The 27,181-nt window shown below is 36.6% G+C and overlaps 2 protein-coding genes across 3 annotated transcripts; both read right to left on the bottom strand.

Moving 5' to 3' along the window:
* Positions 1–509: 509 nt before the first annotated feature.
* Positions 510–3,709, bottom strand: LOC127096848 (pre-mRNA-splicing factor 38). The gene is made up of 6 exons (XM_051035387.1): positions 3,284–3,709; positions 3,052–3,173; positions 2,845–2,935; positions 2,534–2,663; positions 2,366–2,436; positions 510–1,334 (listed from the first exon to the last, which is right to left on the bottom strand). The coding sequence occupies exons 1-6, from the start codon at positions 3,571–3,573 to the stop codon at positions 866–868; spliced, it is 1,173 nt and encodes a 390-aa protein (XP_050891344.1). The 5' UTR covers positions 3,574–3,709; the 3' UTR covers positions 510–865.
* Positions 3,710–16,862: 13,153 nt separating this feature from the next.
* LOC127096846 (topless-related protein 3) lies at positions 16,863–26,852 on the bottom strand. 2 transcript variants are annotated; one of them, XM_051035384.1, is made up of 25 exons: positions 26,447–26,852; positions 24,732–24,911; positions 24,511–24,624; positions 24,199–24,357; positions 23,721–23,895; positions 23,481–23,610; positions 23,120–23,235; positions 22,857–22,989; positions 22,634–22,743; positions 22,408–22,477; positions 22,262–22,335; positions 22,094–22,189; positions 21,911–22,003; positions 20,981–21,108; positions 20,646–20,880; positions 20,388–20,555; positions 20,210–20,293; positions 19,653–19,805; positions 19,448–19,558; positions 19,144–19,323; positions 18,935–19,063; positions 18,736–18,831; positions 17,938–18,120; positions 17,674–17,849; positions 16,863–17,360 (listed from the first exon to the last, which is right to left on the bottom strand). In XM_051035384.1, exons 1-25 carry the CDS (start codon positions 26,524–26,526, stop codon positions 17,144–17,146), a joined length of 3,390 nt encoding a protein of 1,129 aa, XP_050891341.1. In that variant the 5' UTR covers positions 26,527–26,852; the 3' UTR covers positions 16,863–17,143. The 2 variants fall into 2 exon arrangements, with proteins under 2 accessions (XP_050891341.1, XP_050891342.1); XM_051035385.1 differs by lacking the exon at positions 26,447–26,852 and adding an exon at positions 25,363–26,399.
* Positions 26,853–27,181: the final 329 nt, after the last annotated feature.

Genomic DNA, 27,181 nt, shown 5'->3' with positions numbered 1-27,181 from the left:
ACATCCAAATGGAGGGCTAGTAAAAATAATTTGTATGGTGTTGTAGCCAGGTTTGGGCAAGTTAGGAGGAAGGTTAGTTCGTGGCATTTGGTTAAGATTCCCCCCAAAATTGTGGTCATTGGCCTCAAGTTGAAGATGATAAGGACTCTTGGGAAAAAGAAAGTGACAAAGCAATTTAAACATGAGCCTGATGAGGATGATGACAGAGAACTGTGCAAAAAAAAGATTCTCATGGGAAGAAGATGCAGACCCTTGTTTTCTCCTAGCCCACGCTACCTAAGATATGATGAAGACAGGTTTCTCTTGCCAAAAATTACTTCTTGACAAATGCATGGTGCCATACTGCCAATTATTTTAAATATGAATATCTTATAGAATATTACGTACCATTTAGCTTTTGCATAGGTTCCATTTTGTACCGCGCAACTAGGTAGTGTTGCTTAATCAACATCACACTTTTTTTCTATTTTTAAATTTTTATTTTTCGGTTTTGTATACTGAAGAAAAGATTTGTTATAATTTCACGATGTCTATTGCAAGAGAAATGTCACATTGTTTTTTTCCCTTATTCAGACACTAATAGATCTAATAGATCCGGCATTACATGAAATGAACAAAATACCATTGTCAGTTCCGGATTATCAAAACAAAAGCTATGGACAACCAAGCTCATACCAGTGCAGTTACATGAGTACATACTTGTATGACAAACTATTCCTATTGAGTTGATAATTGCCATTCTGGGAAGTAGTGCAGGGTACAGGAACAGAAAGCAGCATCAAGTGTAACTGTCACAAATCACAAGGTAACATGCTATAGGTTCGTGATTTGAAACCCAATTCAAATTTATGCCATAACGTTCAGATCACATCCTCAGTGGTTTCAAACCCAGTGATGCTCGTATCCTGTTTGCTTCGGCAATCTCTGGATCTGGATGGTCAGTCCCGTCATCCTTCTTTTCCTTCTTTTCTTTCTTCTCCTTCTTCCTCTTTGGCTCCCCATCCTCAGCTCCATCTCCATGCCTTCTAGGACTAACGCTACTACGAGCATGTCTCTTCCTGTAGTCTCCACCATCATGTTCCTTGCGATCCCTGCTTCTACTTCGACTCCTTGAGTAGCTCCTCCTCCTACCACGGTCGCGATCTCTGTCTCTCCTCTCTCGCTCCCTACCCTCTCTCTCACGACCATAATCCTTTTCTTCCCTCACACGATATCGGTCTCTGTCCCTCTCCCTATCTCTGTCCCTTTCCTTTTCCCTATCTCTGTCTCTATCTCGGCCACGTCCACGCTCTCTGTCATAATCTCTATCATATTCTCTGTCATAGTCGCGATCTCTATGAAAAGCACGTCAAAAAATCAAATTATTAGTAAACTTCATAAGCCAACAAAATATTTTGAAGTACAAAACAGCGCCAAGGATAAAATGCCATCTATAAATCAATATATCAAATGGTTTAACCATCAGCAGCAACTTTACCACCATTTAGAAGTATGTGCATGCAAATGCGGTTCTTAAAATGACGTAACAATTGTCACTTCACCACCATAATGCCTCCCCAACAAGAAAGTAACAACTATCTCCTTTTTAGATATCTCAGTTACATATTTGATGGAATCACATACTAACATGCTGAAAAGACGGGAAAAATACTACGACATGTTTTGTAAATATTCAAGGAGTGCAACGCTATGAAAGTTTCAGCATATGTTCTTCCCAGTCTTGTAAAAATTTATGTTTCTCTTGCACTATACTTTTGTTCTAGACTAATGAATTTTCTTTTGTTATATAAAAGCTTGGCATAAAATTTAAACTCTCTTGTAGATGTTTAATAGTCATAACTTATAACCATGTGGAGAACTATTCACATTAAACTCAGATTTAAAAAATAAGCAATGAGATAATCCAACATTTATTTAAAAGAGAAAATTCAATCCTAAATATACAAGAACATGATCATGAAGAATTACCAATGCAACATAGCTGTTTGACCCATCATACTTCTCAACTGCACACTGTCAGTGCAGAGAAACCTGGCAGGATCATTTAATTTTACTATAGGAAGCGGTTGTATACCACAAATGGATTTTAATGCCATAGTGGAAATAGAAGTATAACTTAGTTAAGTTATATATGCATATGTAGCGTGCATCTGTGTGTGTATGTGTCTGTGTGTGAGAGCAGGGCTCTGTGCACGTTCAAAAACAGCTTCCAATATAAATCCAAAAGATACACTCATGCACAAACTCAACTATAAACCAAAAAAGCAAATAAAAAGTACGAGAGAAAAGCTATTTAAATGAGAACATTCATATCTACATTGATTCATACAAAGTTAAAAAACATTTGCAAGGTGAGAACTTTTACCTGTGTCGATGACTTTCACGTCTTCTATCCCTATCTCTTTCCCTTGTAGGGCTTCGCCCACGATAATAATCCTGTAAATCATTCAACAATCAACCAAAAACATCATGAACATTTGTATTAATATTAAAAAATAAGATGAAAAGTATATTGCCTAAGAAAGGAAAGCACCTTCTCATGGGTTTTATCTTCAAGCTCATCGGCAGGTTGTTCATTATCCTCATTCTCCTCTTCCTCCTCAAAATCCTCTTCAAGTGCACTTTGTCTAGGTTCTAATGAACCAAGAGATTCAAGAGTCCACCTACAGAAAACATATTATAAAAACTAAATTTCTCCACACCACAAGGGCCCGCTACTCAAAAACCAACAAGAAAGAACCAAAAAACGCAGAAACCTATTATGCAAGTATAGACCGAGCAAGGCCTTGAAATATACATTCCAGTAGAGAAAAAAAAAGACACAATAAGTCAATAATACAATACCTTTTCTTGATGCGCGGCATAGCAATATCACAGGAATAATCTGTTGTGAGAAGTTCATCAATGACCTCATCAACATGTGTCAAACTAAACTCTGCAAAATCAAGAGCAACATGTAACCATAACAAATAGGTGATAGATAATTACATTGCAAGTAGAATACAAGATACAACTACAATTTTTAAGGCGCAATAACATTCAAAAACTTACGTCCATCGGCTAACTTTCGTCTCAGTTTTCTATAATCATTGTACAATGGTTCCAGATAATGGTACACATCAGTATCAGATCCAGTAAGTCGCAAATAGAAAGCACCAAGTATCCTCACATACCTGCATTTCATTTTGAAAATGAAACATTAAAAAATTAGGTTATTGAAGAAAAGTAGAATCCAAATCTGAAACTGATTATAATTTCTAGAGATATAAGGCACGGTGAATACTTGTAATCATCGTTTTTTATGAACTCGATGACGATTTCTTTCTCAGGCTGAATCTGGAGCATTTTCATGACGAGGCACATGAAGGGAGTGGGTTTGCGGTTGCCTCCGTAGGTGCCGCCGAGGTGGTCAAGTTCCATGGCCTTGTCGACTAAGGTCTCCGCCGTTAAACCGAAACATTGTTCCTTCCAATAGGTGTTCTGATAGATCTTTGAGCGGAGAATCTTCTCCACTAGGTTCTGAGGGTTCGTCCCTCTTATGCTCTTCGCTGCTGGATCCGTACGATTTGCCATTGGTAATGACTGGTTGAAAGATGGAATTCGATTACAAAAACCCTAAATCCTCTCCACTCGGGGAGGAAGAATTAGAGCTGCACAAAACGCAGTAGTTGTTCGATTTTATAAATATTCTCTTCTTTTTTTTACAAATTTTATAAATATAGTATATACTTCTACAATCATATAATATTAGATATTTTTTTATGGAATAATTATTATAATCTATTATTGTAAAATAAAAGTCAAATTTATTTCAATATGCATAGAATTAATTCACAATGTAAAATTATTTTATATTATTAGTGTATTTCAATTAAATTCTTTTTTTATTCTTTAACTTAATTTCGATTTTACAATAGTTTTATATTTAATACAAGTTTGTTTTAAATTCTTAATTAATTACATTCGTCATTTCTATAAATTTTTTGTTAAAATCTTTTAAGTTTGATAAATGTAGTTGGTATAGGTTGACATCGAATTATTTTAATTTATATGAAATATTCTTTTTATTAAACATAATTTAGAATTAGAAGTTGAAACACAAGTCCTAATTCATTTCATTTTCACTTTCAGACTCAAGCTTTAGCTTTCTTGAGTTTCGTTGTGTTTGACAAAGAGTTAGACAAATAAATTGCATTTGCATTCGTAGAGAATATTCTCATCATTCATCCTCCACTGAATCAAATTATCTTTGAAAGGTATGAATACTCAATTCTACATTATTTAACTTGAATAGGTCATGGATAGGAAGTTTGAGTGTATTTTGCATCATGGGAGAAGGAGTTTTCTGAGTTCACAAAATTAGGTTACAAAGGGTTAGAGGAGGTTCGGATTATTTATCTTGATTATTGGAGTTATTTTAAATTTTTGAGTGGTTTAAAAGATTTAGATTACCTAACTATACAGAGTCTTTGGTATTACGACGAAATGGAGTTTAATAAGATTGTTTTGCTAAAAGATGATTTGGGAACTAGGAGGATGAAAATTATTTCAGTGTTGATTGGGATTGTCCATTTATATGTTATGCATCCACTATCACAACCTGACATTATTGAGGAGCCAATACTTTTTCTAAATTGCAATGTTGTATGACCAAATGATAAAGATGAAAATGTCAATTATGTACAAGAGTCAAACTTCGAAGTCAACTGTGTGGAAGATGTGAACATTGAATTAGGAAATAGTAATGTAGAAAAAGAGGTTGAAAATGAATAAGTCAATCTGAATGAGAGGCATATCACTGCGTTGGAAGATGTTATGGATGATGAAGTCAATAGAATGAGCAGATCACTGTGGTGAAAGATATTGTGGGTGAAAAATAAAATTTGAAAGAGGATACCTGTAACACCCCTTTTTCTATCCCAAAATACTTAACATATAATCAGAGTAAATAAGCACGCATATAAACAAAAGGGCGTCACATCGACGTTTTCAAAAAACTAAAAGCTTTCAAAAACCAACATCATTCATCATCAATATACAATACACCTGGTCATTTAAAATAACACATTTCAACTGTCATGAATATTCAAGAATATGCGTTCGCAACGGAAAATAATGAATACTCATGCATTTCATAAAATGATCCATGTCTCATACCATGATCATCTCTCAATAATCTCTTCAAGATAAAAGAAGACCATATCCAAAATATTTGGCACTACGGCCTCTTAAACAACAATTGCAAATAAACATGTTCATAAGTAATAACATAATGCATATCCAGATAAGATATGATTTCAATACTACTAATCTACCTCGTGTTACATGACCAGAGCATTGACTCACTACCTAGTCTCCAAACTAGAATACGGGAACTCTCCGGCTAAATCTCGAATGAGCTACCTTCCACTTACTTCAGCAATACTACTCCTGAGTGTCTGCACGATGCCCATGTAAAGGCAACATTCAAAAAGAAAGGGTGAGAATTCAAATCATTATGAAGAAGTATAATAAGGCACAATGATTAAATCAACAATTAACGGAATTCACCACACCTTGTATAACCATGTCAATAATATTAACTAACATTTATTTCACATGTTTCAACATCCATCAAAACTCAAGGAGTATAATATTAAGATCCCATACTATATTTTCAATTATACACATAACTACAATTATCACATAATCACATAATTTGTCAAGTTATGTACCCAAACATCACCAAATTCAATTACCATATCTCATACATACCCCACAATCACATCAATGCATACATTCAATTATCACATAACTCTAATGTGACTCAATGCAAGACATGTGACTCTATGCATGCGGTACCTCAATGTGAACCCAACGTTTCACCGCTTTCCGATTCAATATCTAGAATCCAAGTCACGCTTCCGATCCGGACAAGATCAAAGCCACTACGCCTATTTCCAATTAAGGATCAACGTCTGATACGCCTATTTCCGTTCAAGGATCAACGTCTAATACCATGTGAACCCACAGTTTCACCGCTTCCACTATGAAGCCGACCATGCCATGAATGAATGTACAAATACCAATACATATGCAATTAAGATCATCTCTACCATCTTAACATTCCACATATCACCATAATTCAACTCTATGAATTATCCACCAATGGTACATATACACATTCATAACAATATATCATTCACAAATATAGGCTAATTATCAAATACGCACACTTAGATTTCATTCCAAATTGAATACAACTTTTAAAATCTCAATTTTTCATTTTTCACAGCAAGTAACTGGTTAACGCTCGGTGGGTAACCGGTTAATATAAAACAGAATCAATTTCCTGCGCAGATTTTCAAGCAAGTAATCGGTTAACGCTCGGTGGGTAACCGGTTAACATAAAACAGAATCAATTTCCTGCGCAGATTTTTAAGCAAGTAACCGGTTAACGCTCAGTGGGTAACCGGTTAACACAAAAACAGAATGCAGAATTTTCTGCATTTTTCATCGTTAGAGGACTTTCGGACCTCCGATTTCGATTCCGTAAAAAGTCAAACGCTCAGAAAATTATAACTCATACAATAATCTAAGTATATAAAGTAAATTTGCAGTTTTAACACAATTAAATCACCACAAATCGAGAATACTCATCAAAACCTAACAATTCCAAACAACCATACAAAATTAGGGATTTTAACCTAAACATACTTCTACCCATTGACCCAATCATACTAACCCATAATAATAAGGATTCCCCCCTTACCTCTTCAATTTTCTGGAAACCCTAGCTTCTCTCTTGTTTTTCCCCTCTTCTCCTTACTTTTCCTCTTCTCTTTCTCTATTACCGTCAAATGATCAAATGAATCCTACTTCTCACTCTCCTCACCTCTTATATACTAGTATTATATTTGGGTTTAAAGCATGATACCTCTCATTTAATTAATAGGTCCAATAAGACCTAATATTTAAATATCTCTAATTAGTTCAATTAAATTAAACTAACACAATATGCACATCAAGTTAATTAATTCAATTATTCATTATATCTCATATCCACTAAATAATTAATTAACACGCCAAATTAATTAATATAATCAATTATTATACTACCTAACAACTAATTAATTAATTAACACTCTAAATAAATAAAATAAAATATAATAATAATAATATAATAATTAAATACTAAAATTGGGTTGTTACAATACCACTGTGGTGGACGAGGGGACCATTGATTTGGAAGATGTTGGTGAGTGTAGCGACTTACACTAAGGATATGCCACGTGCTGTTGCATTTGTCCCGCTTAGATAGAACCAAGCAACTGAGTCGTTCAGAGTGTATCTTGACTGCTTGGTTGCGGAGGACATGTACTTCAACAACTATATCAATCACCGTGGAACGCATCCATTTGACGAGATAGTGTTATACTATGGATTGTTGACCTGCGGATCACATTTCACTGTTCCTCATCTGCTTGAGCGCGTCATGCGGTAGTTCGGCTACACTCAACCATTTCCAGACACCCCGTTGTATATGTTCCTTCTGCTTTGACACATAGACAGATAGATGACATGTTTGATGATTATGAAATTCATGTGATGGCGGAGGAGGCACGAAGTACCATAACTGTGAGCGATTGGAATTACGTCAACGGGTACATCAGGTGGTTCTTCAGGACGTTACATCTGTATATGGTGCAGGCTGCTCTGTGAGATATCTTTCATGATGAGTCTGATGTGAGGCAGATCCTAAATGCCATCATGATAGAGGCATGAGGGTCATTGATGCACCGGAGACAGCGTTGTAGGGGGGATTGATGATCGAGGAGCCCAAAGAGGCCGAGGAGATGTAATTTGACATAGTCCGTGGTGTAGTAATATATAGCAGTTGTGCTATGAATTATATTTTATTTTCACCTTATGTTACTTTATTATTGTATTCAACTTTATTTAAGTATGACATTTGGATCATCTGGTTTTATATACGTCATTTTTTACATATGGATTGTATGGTCTAAATCTTCATCTAAATACACGTAAACAAAACATAACATGTATTATTATGTTAAAATAGAATACAGAGATACATCCCCGTCAAATAAACGGAAATGTATCTTTGATACAATAAACTTATAAAATGACTTCTGAGTGTAATGTAGTGTATATGTTTTAAATCGTTACGGAGATGCATTTCCGATTAACATTACTTGGATGCATCCGAAGATTCATCTTCGAAATCTGAGAACATTTAAGTATTTTCACGTGATGCCTAATCCCGAGGGTTTTCTTTCTTTAAGTTTTGAGAATTTCTCAATCCACACAATTTTATTAGATTTGGGCGTATACAAGATGGATTGAGTAACTCCTCCATTTATTATTCCCTCAGTACATTTCTAAGTGTCATTTTTTAATTTTTTACACATGTCAAAAAAGCTAATCATTATTATTACTTTTCAAATAATAATTCTTCTTTTACTTATAATACCCTTAATTATTTATTATATTTATTTTATTTTTTCATTCTCCTTTTTCTTATAATACCCTTAATTATTATTATTTTTTATTTTTTTATTTATTTATAATACCCTTAATTGTTTTTTTTTTATTTCTTTTCTATCTATAATAATTAATTATGAGTAATTTTGATAAAATTGTAATTAATACTATCCTAAACTTTGCAAGGGACAATTAAATTAAATTAAAATCCAAGAAAGTAACACTTATAAAGGAACAGATGGAATAATATTTTCAAGAAAATCTGAAGAATTTTTTTTTTAAATATCCAAAAATTTAAAAAAAAATTCAAAAATACACCACTTTTCAAAATAATTACACAAATGGTCATTTTTGGCCAAAATTTACACCTAGGTGCCACCCTAGTTGGCGCCTACCCTTAATGGGTAGGGCAAGTCGCCACTAGGAGTGGCGCCTACACCCATTCCATTTTTTTTTTATTATTATTTTTTTTATATGTTATATTTTATTTTTTTTATTTTTTTTAATTTATAAATTTATTTTTTATTAATTATATTAATTTATATTAACACATATATATAAATAAAATTATTTACAAGATATATATATATATATATATATATATATATATTAATTTATATATATATATATTAATTATATATATATATATATATATATATATATATATATATATATTAATTTAATTTATAAGTAATAAATATTATTTGTAAATTTTTGGAAAAAAATTAATTTATATACGTGTAAATAAATATTTATACACATGTAAATTAATATATATATATATATATATATATATATATATATATATATAATATATATATATATATATATATATATATATATATATATATATATATAATCTATATATATATATATATATATATATATATATATATATATATATATATAAAGATATGATAGACAATATCTTTAAAGATAAAGATAAAGATATAAAGATAATAAACAGAAAATATTTTTATTTAAATAATAGACAAGACAAATATTACAAAGATATGATTAATCACATATGATGCGGTCCCTGGTACGATCCGCACGGGGGAGGTCTAATTACTCGCCTAGACGGTTCACGTGGTGGTGGTGCTTCCCTATTACCACCCCTTGCCCTAACGCGTCCCCTTGCCGTTTGCCGTTGTGGTTGGGTCAAAGTCCCTTCAGTGCTGTAGGAAAGACGGGTCCCCTCTGCGCCCTCAAAGCTTTGTCTCGGTGGGACAAACTGACTACTGCTGGGTGCGCCCTCGAATTGTGGTCTTTGGTAGTTTAGGGTTGAATCGGGTTGGCCAAAGTACAATGTTTGTTGTGGTGTGTAGTAGTCCTGTTGGTAGTCCTCTTGTATACCCGTGTCGGGGCTAGGTGGAGGACTGGAAGAGCTCGGGACATTGTCGTGATGGAAGTGTTGGGATTGGTGGAAGTGGGGGGATTGATATTGTGGTAGGTGTTGGGACTGTTGATGGTGGTGGGAATGTTGAGTTTGTTGTTGGTAGTCTTCATGGTATTGGGGTTGAGTTTGTGGTATGTATTGTTGATTTGGTTGGGGGGTGGACATGTGTTGTGGTGGTTGTTGTTGGTAATATGGTGGTGGTTGTTGTTGTTGGTAATAAGGTGGTGGTGGTTGTTGTTGGTAAAATGGTGGTGGTGGTTGTTGTTGGTAATAAGGTGGTGGTTGTTGTTGTTGGGAATACTGTGGTGGTTGTTGTTGTTGGAAATATGGCTGTTGCATCCGGGGATCGTCCAAATAGAACGGGTCAGACACAATCATTTCTGGATTTGTATTTGCTCTATACCAATCCACATATTCCCTTGTCGGCTTCATTTCGTTGGGCGCCACCGGAAATTGTAGAACATAGTGGGCACGGTCTTTCCACATTTTACGAAACTCCTTAGCAAATTCCTTCCAATTTTGGGCATACCACTGGTGGCTGACTTTTTTTAGATGCCAAGGTTCCATAGACATTGGGGGGCCTGGGATTTCTTGATGCATTCCGAATTGAAGCTTGACACGGTCACTTTGGTGCATCTCCACAGTGGTGAACCGCATTATGGCCGTTTTTGCTGTCCAAACAGCTGCATCTTCGGGGTTGGGTTGATGTTCCAATCCCAAATATGGCCTCCAAATAAACTGCAAAGAAAAAAGTAAATATGTTATTTATCGAGAATGCATGATATTAATAAATCAGTTAGAAGCTGAGTGATTTAGTGGTAATACATCTTGTGCTCGGAGACGATTCAAGAGTTGACGATAAAATATAATTTTATTTTTGGGGGTAAGACTGTAATCCAGTCCGGTTGTAATGAACCTAAACAAAAAAAGATAAATAATATTATTTACAAATATTTATAGAATAAATATACAAAATGAAATAACATCATAAATTTACCTAGTTGCGTAGGGGAAGGAGTAGACATTAGGATTTTCTGGGGCTAGCCTCGGCAATCTCCACCACCCCCATGTTTGGAGCAAAAAAGCACATCCAGAAAATGTACAGTGCTCATTTTGTGCATTTTTACACAAAGAGCTATATAGGAATGCTAATACTGCAGAACCCCAACTATATGTGCTTATTCTATCAATGTCCCCGAGCAAACTCAAGTACATAAAGTTTATGCTATTTCCCGTCCCTTCGGGAAATAGCAAGTTCCCAAACAATAGCATAATGTAAACCCGGGTTTTTATGACTTTTTCTTATTCGGAGGATTCCTCAGTCAAAGTTATGGAGTCGTGGTACAATTGTAGGCTAGATAATTTAATACCCTGACCCCTTGCTTTGGCAGACCCCTCACCCTCGACCAGATCTACCCCCAACATTTGAACACATATTTGGTTAGGCTGTTGAACATTTCCGGTGACAGGCTTACCATCTATTCTAAGACCCAAAAGCATGTACACGTCCTCTAATGTGACGGTACATTCACCAGTTGGTAGGTGAAAAGTGTGTGTCTCAGGTCTTCAACGTTCACACAGAGCCAAAATGAATTTGACATCAATTGTGGCATTTACGACATGCATAACATGACCGAAACCCGCACGCTCTATGTAAGGTACGCACCATGGGTCTGGATAAGGCATTGGGTGTGAACGTTGACGAAATTTCTTGGGATCCTTTAAAAACAAACAATATAAACAATCATTAGATTGGACTTTTAAAAAACTAATTACAAACATACGAAAGAGGCAATGTTCAAGAAAAACTTACGAATGAGGCAATGTTTGCCCTAGTGCCTCTGTGTTCTTGGCCCATGGTAAGAAGAGACATGACTGCAATGTAGAACGAAGCTTGGTGGATGAGAAGTTTCGCCGGAGTTCTCTGAATAAAAGTGTTAGTGGTTGATGAAAACTTGCAAGAATGACCCTCTATTTATACTCGTTTTCAAGTAGACTGAATATGCAAAAATGTGACAAGTGTAAGGCATGCGTGGTAGTGTTGGCATGCATTGGTGCAGACTAGGTGGGAGTTGTCTTGTCTTGGGGAAGACTTGGTGGAATCTGATGATGCAAAAATGTGACAAGTGTAAGGCATGGATGGGAATCTTGCAGAATAGGTGCAGACTAGGTGGTAGTGTTGGCATGCATTGGTGCAGACTAGGTGGGAGTTGTCTTGTCTTGGGGAAGACTTGGTGGAATCTGATGATGCAAAAATGTGACAAGTGTAAGGCATGCGTGGGAATCTTGCAGAATAGGTGCAGACTAGGTAGTAGTGTTGGCATGCATTGGTGCAGACTAGGTGGGAGTTGTCTTGTCTTGGGGAAGACTTGGTGGAATCTGATGATGCAAAAATGTGACAAGTGTAAGGCATGCGTGGGAATCTTGCAGAATAGGTGCAGACTAGGTGGTAGTGTTGGCATGCATTGGTGCAGACTAGGTGGGAGTTGTCTTGTCTTGGGGAAGACTTGGTGGAATCTGATGATGCAAAGGTGTGACACGTGGAAGGCATACGTGAGAATCTTGCAGAATAGGTGCAGACTAGGTGGTAGTGTTGGCATGCATTGGTGCAGACTAGGTGGGAGTTGTCTTGTCTTGGGGAAGACTTGGTGGAATCTGATGATGCAAAAATGTGACAAGTGTAAGGCATGCGTGGGAATCTTGCAGAATAGGTGCAGACTAGGTGGTAGTGTTGGCATGCATTGGTGCAGACTAGGTGGGAGTTGTCTTGTCTTGGGGAAGACTTGGTGGAATCTGATGATGCAAAGGTGTGACACGTGGAAGGCATGCGTGAGAATCTTGGAGAATACATTTGATGGATAGGCAGTAGACGTGGAAAAATTATTACATGCATGCAGCTCCACGTTGCCTGCAAGTTCTTGCATGCTTTACACGTGTCCAAGTTTTGCATGCGTTGCCCTTGGGGAAGGCTTGGTTGAAGACATGCATGCAAAGATGTGTCGGAATCTTGCAGTATAAATATTCACACACATTTTCACAAAGGTATTCACAATATCTTCACAGCAATCTTCACAAAACCTTCACAATATCATCACAAAACCTTCACAATATCATCACAAAACCTTCACAATATCATCACAAAACCTTCACAAAACCTTCACAATATCTTCACAAAACCATCACAATATCTTCACAAAACCTTCACAAAACATGGCATCTTCATCACAATACAAAATCAAAGCTCACGTCAATGGTGAGACTTATGAATGTGATATGTCTGGCTTCCTATTTAGAAACACCGTATGCACTCGTTTTTGTCTAAATAGAGAAGCTGACTTCTCTTATCTGAAGAAAAAGATTGAGTCCAAACTAAGACAACCCATGTCCCAAATTTTTTATCAACAACCTTTTTTTTCAGAAAACAACTCTGTCAAGTTTTATAAGTCATTGATTCAAAATGACATGGAGACAAAATACATGTTTCGTAACCATGAGTATTCTGGTTACGAATACATAGTGTTGTACATTGTGTTGGAACAATTTCAACCAACTCAGAATATTCAGTCACAGGTTATTGATCCTGTGATTGATGACGAACAAGATGTTGAGCACCACGTTGAAGACGATGTGGTTGATGATGCTGAAGACGTGGTTGATGACTTGGTGAACCGTGATTCTGAAGACGAAGACCAAGTTCAAATACCTATAGCGCAACGCTACTCACCGCCTACGCACTCCACAACACTTAACTTGGGCGAGGATGAGCCCTCATCAGATATGTTCTACAACCCATATATGAGGTCTGATGAGGACTTAAAGAAGGGTGACCAATTTCGGACCAAGGAAGAGTGTATGTTAGCAATAAAGAACTGGCACTTGAAAAACTGTGTTGACTACGATGTTATCAAATCAAATTCGGAAAGATACGTTATTGTATGCAAAAATCCGGAGTGTGGGTATAGGTTGATGGCATCGTACAAGAAGAAACATAATGCGTGGGTGATAGAGTCCATTTCTCAAGCTCACATTTGCGTCAACACCAACATGGCACAGGATCATCGCAAACTTAGCCATGATATGATCTGCCATTCCATATTACCTCTAGTTGAGGCTGACCCGTCACTGAAGGTCAAAACAATTATCTCCCATTGCGTGGCTGTTTTCAAATATACACCGTCATACAGAAAGGCTTGGTTAGCGAAAACCAAGGCAATTGAACTGGTATACGGTAACTGGGAGGAGTCATACAAACAACTACCACGCTACCTGGCTGCACTACGATTGTATTCACCTGGGACGGTTTCTATAATGGAGACCTTGCCGGCACAATCCCCTGACGGAACTCGTCTAGAAGGTAATGGAATATTCCATAGACTTTTCTGGGCATTCCGTCCCTGCATCATCGGTTTTACATTCTGCAAACCACTTGTTCAAGTCGATGGAACTTGGCTGTATGGGAAATACAAAGGATCGTTACTGATGGCGGTCGCACAAGATGGAAATTCTAATATTTTCCCAATAGCCTTTGCATTGGTAGAAGGAGAAACGGCTGTTGCTTGGAGTTTCTTCCTTAAGAATCTTCGAACGCACGTGACTCCACAAGCTGGCATCTGTGTTATTTCTGACAGGCACGCTTCTATAGACAGTGCATACAATAATCCAGCAAATGGTTGGCATGACCCCCCGTCTACCCATGTCTACTGCATTAGACATATTGCTCAAAATTTTATGCGGGAGTTCAAGGATAACTTCTTGAAGCAACATTTAATAAACGCGGGGTATGCATTAAACCAACCTGGATTCCAATACTACCGCCGGGAAATAGTGTTGGCAAATTCTAATGCAGGGAGGTGGATCGATAATATCGACAGAGCGAAGTGGACTAGGTCATACGACGATGGGGTGAGGTGGGGCCACATGACAACAAATCTGGTGGAATCAATGAATGGCGTCTTTAAGGGCATACGTAACCTCCCGGTAACCGCATTGGTGAGTGTGACCTATTTTCGGATGGCAACGTTGTTCGTAACAAGAGGCAGGCGCTGGCATGAAGTGTTGCAGACGAGTCAGGTATATAGTGATGTCTGCATGAAGTTTATGAGGCAGGAATCTGCCAAAGCCAGCAGCCATCGGGTTACGGAATTCGACCGCCATGGCCACAGTTTTAGTGTCAAGGAAACAATTGACCACAACCAAGGGCTGCCCAGACAAGAGTATAGGGTCCTAATACCAGACCGTTGGTGCGACTGTGGTCAATTTCAGGCCTATCGTATGCCTTGTTCCCATGTCATTGCAGCGTGTTCACACAGCCACTTCGATGCATTATCGCTAGTGTCTCCCCTCTACAAAGTTGCAACATTGCTCAATGTATACGACAATCCCTTTCCAGTGGTAGCATTGGAGGCGTATTGGCCAGAGTATGACGGGGAAATTGTTTGGCACAACGAATCAATGCGGCGGAATAAAAGTGGTCGCCCAAATAGCAGGCGCATTAGAACTGAAATGGACGTCGCAGAGAAAATGCAGAGGAAGTGTAGCATATGTAGACAACTAGGGCATAATAAGAACAAATGTCCATATCGTGGATCTAGTTCCACAACTTAGTTTTCATATTCATAAATCTGTGTACCAATGCTATTTATCATTAAAGTTTACTTTTTATTCCAAATAGAAGATGACACTTGAACAACAAACACAAACATCTAACATTACAACACCAATTACTAAAACAAAAACAAATACTGGAACAAAAACAAGTACTAAAACAAGAACAAGTACTAGAACAATAACAAATACAACAACAACATGACAAACAACCATTAAAATCTAAGAAATTACAACAGTTAACACTATGTCGTCTGATCCATGCATCATTTGGATGCAATCAATGTCGCTTTCAACTTCAACCCACCAACGTATCGTTTCTCCAGTTTCAAATGAGAACCTTGTTCTAAGCCTCTGAATCCTTCTGATGACTTCACCAGGTTGGTAATCTCCCTCTAACCAAGACATCAAGGACCTTTTTAGTTTGTCCAACGAACGGATGTTCCAAAATTTCATCTCCATTGGGGGTTTCAAAGGCGAGAAAATAACATGCCCATCCCTTTTTAAGATTACTTGTTCAGGATCCGGGCGCCTTGATGATGTTCGCTGCCATGAAGACGGTCTTGGGGATGCCATGAACTCAACTTGATACAGAAAGTGATAGGAAACAGTGGTGAAGAAAATGCAAAAAAATAACACTTTATTTATAGGAAAAGATCTGGGTTGTACACCAATCTACTTAACCCTAATTAGTGTCGCACTTGATAAATTAACCTTAACATGATTAACCCTAATTTTCCCAAAAATTTATAAATAATATTAATTACTTATAAATTTAATTAATATATATATAAATTAATATATATATATATATATATATATATATATATATATATATATATATATATATATATTAATCTTGTAAATAATTTTATTTATATATATGTATTAATATAAATTTATATCATTTATAATAAATCTAAATTAATAAATTAAAAAAAATTAAAAAAAAAATATTAACAAAAAAAAAAAAAAAAAAATTAGAGTGTAGGCGCCACTCCTAGTGGCGACTTGCCCTACCCTTTAAGGGTAGGCGCCAACTAGGGTGGCGCCTATGTACAAAATTAGGGCAAAAATTGCCCAATTTTGTAAATTTTTTTAAAAAATGTTTATTTTTGAAATTTTTTAAAAAATCTGGATATTAAAAAAAAAACTCAAATCTGAAAGTATTAAAGTGGAATTTGAAATTGAAATTGGAATAATATTTTCAAGAAAATCTGAAAGTATTAAAGTGGAATTTGAAATTGAAATTGATGTGATCTTCAATCCTTGATTTTATATCAAGGTAACACAATTTTACCTTTGTCCAAGAATAAAAGTAGTCCTTACCGACTAAAATTAAAAAGAAAAGGTTGAAAGGAGAGACCCCAAGAAAGATATTCAACAAATTCATTAGTGACAAATTGTCAACAGATTTTATACATACCATAATGAGAGGGTGGCTAGCACACGCCCATTGTTTGCAAGAACTGATAACATTACAATGAAATATAAACATAATTTGGGTTAACTAAGAATAAATTAAGGTATACTGGAAGGTATATGTCCAACGACCTGATATAGATGAGGGACAAATTGGTGAATCAAAACCTAAAAACCTAGGCTGATAAAATTACAAATAGAAAGAACTATGCTACATAATTAATACAATGAATCTCATCGTTGGGCCTGATCGGCAGTGTGGTTGCTAGTTGCAGACGAGGATGGTGCCTTACCATTCAAGACTCCGTTGTCCATAGGCGGAGAAGATCCCCACTTACCCTCTGATTCACTTGGTTCTATCACTTTGACAGACCCATCACTCAACCCAACAGCAAACTGGTTAGGTTCTAGTGGATGAGCTGCAATCACCAGAGGATACACAGCTTGGCTTCTGCAATACACAACAACACCAGCAACTGTTAAGCTTGAAGCTCGTAAACATAAATTTTGCTGCCTATCCATCTCAAGATAGGTTTCCCCTTATTACACTAACAGACTTTCGCGCATTTGTTTTCTGTTTTTTTGTCCCTTCCAAATCCATGCAAGAAGAGCGCGGGATCTTTACTAGTTACAAATAACAAATCACCACTCACCCTAACCCAAGCAGGAATGTTTGTTATCCACAAAAAAGGCATAGTATAGTATAGTTGATATTTGAATTGGAATTACTATTACAGAGTGCATTCCACTAAGCTGAAACTTACCTATTTAAAGCGGCTGATGACAAGCATATTGATGGGGCAATACGACATCTTAGTTTCAAGCTCTCCGCATCAAAAACCCCAATGTTTGCATCACAGAATGAAGCAAATATTAACTGACTGTTGCAGGAATACGCCGCATATGATATGGGAGCAGGCAGAACATCTTGGGGAATCCACTGCAGCAAAAGAGTTTATAAGCATATCTCAGTTCCAATTTTGTCAGCAACCAGCAGTTCTCTACGAATATGTAGAGAAAAATCTTACCTGCCGGATGCGTTCCATCTTGGAGGCATCATATATTGCCAATTGAGTCTCATGGACTACCAATAAGCGAAGTTGGTCAGAATGGAACTGAACACGTGTATCACCAACAGGTGGCTTTCCCGCAGGTAGTTGAATTGGGATTGATTTTCTTTTCTCCCATGTATCAATGCTCCATACACACAGCTGTACAACATGTTGAAATTCTTAAAACAAAAAAAAAAGGCAAAAACATTGAGCAAAACAAAAGGCCACATTTCCTAATGGGAGAACAATGCAATAGATAAAAGTGGCGGAGGCACAAATTTGGAAAAGGCAGATACTTCAACTTAAGCACCAAAGAAGAAAATTATAAAGCCACATAAAAATCCAAAAAACTTAAGTGCAACAATCTAGCAACTCAAAAGTACGTAGATCCACTCATCATTCAGAACTCTTCAACCTTTTCTTGGCTAATGATAGAAATTCTTATAGGATAGACATTTAGAATTGAATAAGAAAATAGGTAGAGCCAACGAAAACCAAAAATGAGAAACTATTATTATGAATAACAATAATTCCAATGAAGCGTACCTTTTTTATTTTTATTTTTATTATCTAATAGTCCAGAATTTGCAAGCAATACAGTCTTTAAAATGAAAAGTATATCAAGCAAAAGAAGGATAAGTACAAACGATGGGAAGTAGGATAACCAACAAAACGATCTCCAAAACAAATTATTAGGCACTAAACTGATTTACATAAAAGATTTCTTATGCCACTTAGAATCTTGTCAGAAAGGAGCATGGCTAAAGGACTTACGTGAGCATCAGCACCAGATGAAACCAGTATGTTAAGATTGGTTGAAAAGGCTAAACCAGTAATTCGTCTCTGGTGACCCTTCAATTTTGATTTCACCTGGAAAATACCCCCAAAAGCAGGAAAAGAAATGCTTGCGGAGATAAGTTTTTTTAAAATAATGTAATTATTAAAATAAAAATTAGCAAAAGCGGGTAATCACCTCATCCACTCTGACATTATAGATATGAATGGTTGAATCCTCCATCCCAATGGAAATAATGTTGTTATCTTGGGGATGGAATGCTAGGAAGGTAGAGGCAGGAGGTGGTGACATGAATGTTGTCATTACCTAAAAAAAAAAGGAAGACTATCAGTAGCCAATAAACTTGTTGCCTAATTGAATATCGGGCCGTATATCCGGATACACACCTTGAATGTCATCATGTTAAACAGTGAAACTTTTCCACCACAGGCAGACATTACATATGAGTCATTTTTTGAGAGTGCAATGCAAGGGACTGCTTCTTCAAGGTTGACACCCGCAATATCATTAGTCATAAGAAGACCACTGTTGGGTTGCCAACGTTGTGGAACAACACTGGCAGTTGCCTGTAATCACGTGAACTTCAGACTTATGTTCTCTATTGAAAGGTAAAAGGCTAACAAATAGTATAGAGAAAAAAAAAGGATTGAACCAAGAAATACATAAAGTAATTTATTTGCTTAAGACAACCTTCCCAGTAGGATTCTGTTCATTGCGAGCCCATTTCCAAAGCTTCTGAACGCCATTTGAACCAAGGGCCAAAACACCGACAGCAGAATTTGTATATAAAAGTCGTACAACCTATATACCAATCAGAACATTAAATTAAAGCATAGAAGAATACAAAATTTGCAATAGACTAATGGTAATCTCATAAATTCAGCAGTATACAGACCTTGCTGAAAGAGTCTGTGTTGTCAGGCAAGGCAACTGATCGACATTGGACAGGATCCAGAATTTCAGACAATTGCCATGGTTTAGTTCTATCAGATGCATCTTCCACAGTTCTTGATTTCTCTACACTTCGACTCATGGGATCAACTCCATTCTTGATTGAAAAAGCCAAAATCATTCCATATGATTCAAATAAGTATTATGATACAGTAAATAATTCATAAGTAACTTAAAAGAGATAAATGACAGCTAACAAAGTTGATCACATAGGAAAACAAACACCAGATTATAAAGTAAAATAGATTCATGTACACCTTTTGGATCTAATAGTAAGCTTATAATATAAGGCTCCCCATAAAGTTGAAAGCAGAAGTATTAAATTGTTGGTCCTTTATAGTATGCAAGGGTATGCTGAGCAAACTATATAAGAAAGAATAAACAGACCAAAATAGTCTACATGCAGTATGCAAGTGTGTATACTGTGTGCAAAAATGAATATATCAGTGTCATCATGCTAGCATCAAAATACAGGTGCAATTTACAAGGTCAGGTTCATACAAGAATTGGAGGCGGCCTGACAGGAGAGCTTCTTTCCACTTTACAGTTGACCGGATTAACATTAACAGTAGAAGAGCCGGATACCTGTAAAGCATAAACAAAGTGGACTGTACACATTCTGATCTTAACTTAAGGAACCACTCAAAAGTTTAAAGAACTATATAGTCTATATTACTACCTTGATTGCAGCAGATTCAATGGGTGACCTCAATGCTTCAAATGCTGGAGTTTCAATTGTTCTTAAGGATCTAAGACCAGTAGCATTTGCCAGTATTTTGAATCCATTATCCACAGTAGTGACTGCGAGAATATTTCCTTCCTTATTGAATTTCAAGCGTGGAAGGCCCTGAACAGATTCATACAGTCAGATAAGGGATGTTTTGCAAAGTGTGGTTGTACTCCAGAAGACTTCAAACAGTTAACATTAAATCCTGACCTGTAATCCACCATCTGCATCAGTGCTTGTTAGAGGATTAATACTGTCCATATCCCAAAACTTCACTTGGCCATCTTCACCAGCAACCAAAAAACGGTTTTGGGTTGTGTCAAACTGCACAACACCGGTAGATTTCTTTCTGAATCCATTGTATGTTCTCTTAATGGCTCCTTCACTTTCATTCCATTCAACAAGGAAAGACTCTCCATCTTTACTTGTCCCACAAGAAAACAATCTGGGAAAGATGGGGAAAATACATCGACAGGTGCGATAAGACACTTTTAGAAAATAAACATGCCACTTAATGAATAATTACTCGTCAAAATCGAACCTACCTACTTCCGTCAGCACTGTAAAGCATTGTAGTACACCAATGACCAGGAGCATCGTAGTCCACCCTAGAACCCATGTTATCATATAACCAGGCCTTTATTTTCCCATCAATGGCTGTTGAAAATATGAACTGCAAAGTTACATTAACAACCTTTAGTGTGTGTGTTCGTATGTATGTACATATAGTTTGCAGGAAGATGAATAGTAAAAATGCTTATGTAAAAGGGTCAATGTATGTGTGCAATAGGACGGGAGCTATACTTTTCTAAGAATACAATAACTGAAAACCACCTGATAGAACACCATGGCCCAATAGGTTTGATGACTCATTTGTTGGGCCCAAGTCACACACCTCACACATTTACAGCTTCTAGGTTGTAGAAGCTGAGGGATTAGGAGTTAGTTAGTACTACTCCTGATTTTTAGGGAATTTTCTGTTATCAAAGAAAGGGGAGGGCAGGGACTAATTCATTAGAATCAGTTAGGAGAGACTCTTTCTCTGGCTTAGGAGCAATTCTGCTCTGGTCTACGACTTCTTGCAACTCCGGTGTCATTTCCTGTTTTCCTTTCCACTTTCCCACCATTGTAAAAGCTTTAAGCTCAATCATTTGCAGTAAATAATACAGTGTTTACCTTATATTTCTGAGTTCTATCACCACCATTGTGAATATAATGCAAAAATGCATACATATATATATATTAGCTCATGAATTAGTAGTTGTTGTTGTTGTTTTGTTGGTACCTTGTGTAGTTCCTATACATCTTATGTTCCTTCAATTATTTACAACCGGTATTCAAACTCTTATTTTTTCCGCTTTAGCTGTGGCTTATATAGATCTAACAAATTATAACAAGTGAAATCTACATCTAACCTTTCAAAGAAAAAACATTGAAATTTAGAAGTGCCTTGATAATGACATCTACTTTATTACCTGAATGTTCTCTTTGTGATGAGGACAGATTGAATATACGGGCGCCTCATGCCCCTCAAAGGTAAATAGTCTCCGTCCATTTGCATCCCACACCTATTAAGACTTGAGAGTTTCATCTTTAGAAAAATAGATAACTTTTTTTAAACTGAAATTACAGCAAAATGATTACTAGATTTTATGCACCTTTATCAACTTATCATCTCCACAAGTTACAATGCACAACTGTTTATTTGGAAGAGCAAATGACAAATCATTCACACCACCAACATGGGCATCAATCTGCATCGACAAAGAAATGTAAACCAAACTGCAATCAAAATTTTGGCTTGTTTATTATGAGAAGAATGTCACCTCTATACGCTGGGTTAGCTCATTTGAGCCGGTGTATGCATATAAATGAATCAGATGTTTGGTAAATGCAACACCTAAAGCAAAGCAACCAGTTAGATATTCTGCCAAAAGCTTCAAAATGGTTTCAGATACGTGAAGTTACATACCAACAAAACTTCCATCAGGGCTCCATGTGACACGACTAACAGAAATAGGAGCCTCCTTGGCTGCAGCTGCCTGCAAATTTATGAACTATAAATCCCAGAGGTTCTGAGTTTTCAATCATCAAGACTAATGGCCAAACATAATAATACGGTGGCCATTATAGCATACACTAGTTCAGATTGACAACAGACGATGCGGTAGAACAAGAAATATTGCAGTATATGAAACCTGAAATGGTAATGAGCACGCCGACACATCCCATATCTTGAACGGCTTTGAGACCAACCTTTCCCGTAAACTGAGTTCCCAGAGGGTTATTTCACCATTATTAGAACCAACTGCTCATTCAGAATATACAACGTTAGAAGAAAAAATATATTTTTTTGTTGGTATTTTAGCAACTGAGATACTAGTCATGTATTACACATGAAGCAATCATAATAAACAATACCAAGAAGTAAGGTGTGGTGCAAAGGATGAAAATCCATGCTTGTCACAGAGGATCCTTGATGCAAAGTCATAGCCACTGTTCTTGGGAGATCATCCAGTGACCAGGAGGTTTGTCGAGCCACAGGATATGAAACCTGAAATTATATAAATGAACTATGGTTACATGGGTCACCAACCATTACAAAATCAGAAACAAAAAAATATCTAGGCGTCGTGAAATATGTGAATAAACATCTTAATTGAGCAGAAATCAAACAAAATTACCTCCTCCACAGAATGAACGGGACGAAGCCTTTTCATTAACTGATCATGATCAGCATTTTGATAGTCAACAATCCCAGGAGTTGCTGGAGGTGTTCTAGGACGTTTCAAGATAGATACTGTTTCAAAAAGTATGAGTAGAGTGTTTAAGACATGACATCTTATGAAATTATTTAAGTGAAATTCCACATCAAGAAAATATTCTCCTGATCACTTAGCCATGTAAATACAATAACAATCATGAAGACAATAATAATACATTTGTAAGAAAATAGGGAGTAATAGCATGTAACTTTCACGGGACTTGATAGAGTATCGTCCTTTTGTTTTAAAAAAGGAATGATAGACCAAATGCTATTTTAACCTTGATTCTGGGGGACTGGTATGGTTGACGATGTGACAACAGCTGCTTGAACAGATGATGAAGCTGAGGCATTGGCCATCCAACCAGCCAAAGCATTAGCGTTAGCATTTGCAACGGCGGGAGGGAAGGGCTATAAAAATAAATAACAGAAAATTATCAGTTAATTAACACGATAACATGTAGATTATTAATCAACTGGAAACATAAGTAACCAGTTGATTGAAAAGCAAGGTATCATACACCATGGACTCCAAGTGAAGTGTAAGCAGCAGGCTTTGCAACTGCAGAAATTGGAAGATTGACAGGTGTAGGTGCCAGTGGACCATTAGAAGGTGAACAAGTGTGATCTGTAAATAAAGTCTTTATATCTGGGTTCGGCCTTGGGTTTTTACAAAGTTGGTGCTGCCAGTTCAGACTGCATTGATAAAGAGAGACAGATAGATTAACTGATAAAAAATTAGAAGGCAATGCATAACAAACTAATAACCCGAATTTACGATGAAATAGGTGCAGGAAAACTTTCAAATTCTTCTTATTTTACCAAATAAACTGACAGCATTCAGGGAGCTAAGACCTCATGCAAAATACGAATATGCTAGTTATACACATCGAAAAAGAAAAAGCCATGTGATTTACTTTTCATTTGCCACAGATCATGAAACATGTGATCCAAATAAAAGAGAGAACTAGTAGAAGGTTTTAACTTGCTTAATCATACCTCTGATTGATTAAAGTTCTCAGTCTTGATGACTTAAGGGTTGGGAAGGCAAGCTTATCACGGAAAAGAGGATTTGCCTCTATGAGTTTTTTGAGCTCTATCAACATAATACTTCGAGCAGTTTTGGTGTCACCGTATTTGGACAGCTGTTCGTTCTCCCTATCATATGAAATAAAATTCAACTCAGATGTCATGATTACTGCTTAATTAGTCTGAGCTGTGAATCAAGATTATTTGAGATGTGATTCAGATGCACATTCCCATCAACCCAACAGATGAAACAAACATTAGATTAAATATTATAGATATTACCTGAAATTATTAAGAATTAACAGCTGGGTGATTTCTTTGTATAGCTCCTCGTTGAAGGTGGCGAACACTTTTAAATCACCCACTAATATCTCTACAGCCTTTGGCTTGTCTTGCCTAAAATTCAAAAAGACACCAGAGACAACAAATATGAAGCTTTATAATGTGCGCAAGTTCATTTAGAAAAAGAAAAGGAACTTAAAAGAATACAAAGTTCCATATACCGATCAAGTGCTTCCAGGTATTTTTGCTTCCTAATTTCAAAGAATATTTTCATTGAGTATCTATTATCGTCAACTTTGGTAAACCCTGATAAATACTTTTCAACTTCTTCCCATTCACCAGCCTGCACTTTTTCCTCAAAGTACTTCATGTTGAAAAAGAACCCTGATTCTTTCTCGAGCCTGCATACATATAAGAGGTATTTAAAAGATTGAAACGAAACGTCAAAGAGAAACCTAAAGACAATTAAACGACTGCTAGATGGAGAGAAAAAAACCTCATCCAGAGGTAAATTTATTTTTAAGTTCCAATTTCCAAAGTAAGAATGTTATTTAATGAGTTTGATTTGCTGAAAAATGAAGGACTAAATACTACAAATTCAATTGCTGAGTTTGATTTTAAAAACAGTCACGGAACAGGATAAAATAAACTGTAAAGCATAGAAAAATGACTCAAAATCTGTTGTTCATCAAACCATACCATCTTCCAAAAATAATAATTACACAATTTCCCGTCCATTTCTTAATGGCTCTCTTTTAAATCCTTTATTTCCCTTCTCAATAAATTTATGTTGCGTATTGAATACCACATAGCACACAAAACTAAAAGTTGTTCTCTAACTCAACTACTTACACTTTGTTCTGTTTGCACTGTCCCTCAAGGTGCATAAATTGTAACCTAAGCCGTTATGGAGTTGAAGCGTTCAACTTAGTCCAATGGCCCCAATTCTCTTGTAAACCAACTAAACCCACTGTGTTTAGTACCTTGTATGCTGAAACACTATGAAGGCCCCATAAAGCAAAGGCCTGCCAAGCAGACCACCAAGTTTGTGAGGAGTCATTGTGGTCTATCTATATAGTTAAGGTAGGTCTAGGAGAAAGATAATAGTTTAATGTTCATTCGGCTTTTGGAATTTGTAATTTCCGTCCGTGGGAGTATCCCCAAAAGCTTCAGTCAAAGGACTGGCCCTGCGAGTAACAGCTTGAAGCTCTTTGCCCCTCCCCAACCAATAGTGTAATTTGAGGGGATCAAACCGTGGTCCTTCCCCACATATCAACATTTCTTAACCAACTGAGTCACACCCATTGGGTCAAAAGAAACAGGTTTACTGCCAATAAAATAAATTTTGTATACTAATGCAATTTATTGTTTTTTCTTCATTTCAATAAGCCAAGTAACAGCATCAGAGAAAGGAAGATACATAGAGTGGGAGTGGATATCCTGCCCAGTTGGCATGGTGATTCAATCCGGATATACCTTCAACTGCCAATATGTACATGATACTATACTGCAAAGCAACACCACAACTGCAAGTGCAACTCAAATAGTTAAAGGTTGTTGGGATATTTGATTGGGTGTGAATTCCGCTGTTCCGCAATACCCTTCTTATTCACACTCAGTGTATGTGATTCTTGCCACTAGGCTTTTGGAACAAACAATCAAAATACTGTAAATCCGCTAGTATTAACATCCAAATTGGAAGTTACAAGAAAAACAATGTTGAAACTTAAAATTGAAAATGCCCACCCCTTCTTTAAAGCATCAATTCAGCTCATTGAAACCAAAAACATTGCTAACAACCAGAATATAAACCACTAAAAAACCAGATTAGCTTAGTTCTAATATCTGATATATCATATATACCAAATCCCAACCAACCAGTCAACATGCAAAGAGAAAAGGAGAAAAAGTTCGTAAAAGAAAAAAGAGGACTCACTTGTGCACAGACTCCTTGAACTTCTCCTCTTCCAGAAACTGAAGTATGAGAAACACCAATTCTCTACTCAAAGAAGTCATTTCACAGCTCAAATCTGAAATCACACCAATAATTCCGATCTATCAACACCGATCTTCAAATACCACCAAAAACAGCACAAAACTCAAATTCAACCAACCACCGACAAATCAGAGACGAAAACCACAAAACGAATCTCTTTCTCCACCTCTGTACTCAATCGAAACTCACACAGACTCAAAATTCAGAGCCTCGAAGTTTACATTACAAAATTAATGGAATTGAAGAATTTCTAGGGTTTGAACTTTTGAAAGGTTGAGGATAAGAATAAGAAAGAGGAAAGAGAATGAAGAAACTCGATGCGTTGTACAGAGGAGAGAGTCTTTCTTTTTCTACTTAAGACCTTCAGAGATAAGTACGTTAGCTTATCAGATAAGCAGAAGAGGTTATTGCATTGTGCTATCATTTCGTGAGTGATACGATAACGAGAGGCATTGCGGATTCGAAACTAAAAATTCAAATCTAGTGAATATTCGTCACACACGTCCACTTGTTTTTTCGTTGCTGTCACTTTCGGTTTGAATTGATGTATCTACCTAATTCTGCCTCCTGTTAAATGTTCTCGCCTTTCGCGTTTTCTCGCGATATGTAATTATGGGTTTCGGATTTTCTCGAGGGTGAAAGACACGCGCGGGGTGTTTAGTTGTGGGGCCCTTT

This window comes from Lathyrus oleraceus, chromosome 6, assembly GCF_024323335.1.
Source record: "Lathyrus oleraceus cultivar Zhongwan6 chromosome 6, CAAS_Psat_ZW6_1.0, whole genome shotgun sequence".
Lineage (NCBI taxonomy): Eukaryota > Viridiplantae > Streptophyta > Magnoliopsida > Fabales > Fabaceae > Lathyrus > Lathyrus oleraceus.
Note: the sequence above shows the minus strand (reverse complement) of the source record. Positions and strands in the feature narration are given on the sequence as shown.

Coding starts and splice junctions, on each gene's coding strand:
- LOC127096848 (XM_051035387.1), bottom strand. CDS start 3,573: ATGGCAAATCGTACGGATCCAGCAGCGAAGAGCATAAGAGGGACGAAC. Junction 3,174..3,283: donor ATAAAAAACGATGATTACAA/GTATTCACCGTG, acceptor AATGAAATGCAG/GTATGTGAGGATACTTGGTG. Junction 2,936..3,051: donor ACGAAAGTTAGCCGATGGAC/GTAAGTTTTTGA, acceptor TTGATTTTGCAG/AGTTTAGTTTGACACATGTT.
- LOC127096846 (XM_051035384.1), bottom strand. CDS start 26,526: ATGACTTCTTTGAGTAGAGAATTGGTGTTTCTCATACTTCAGTTTCTG. Junction 19,806..20,209: donor TCAGGCCGCCTCCAATTCTT/GTATGAACCTGA, acceptor TTTTCAATCAAG/AATGGAGTTGATCCCATGAG. Junction 19,559..19,652: donor ACACAGACTCTTTCAGCAAG/GTCTGTATACTG, acceptor ATTGGTATATAG/GTTGTACGACTTTTATATAC.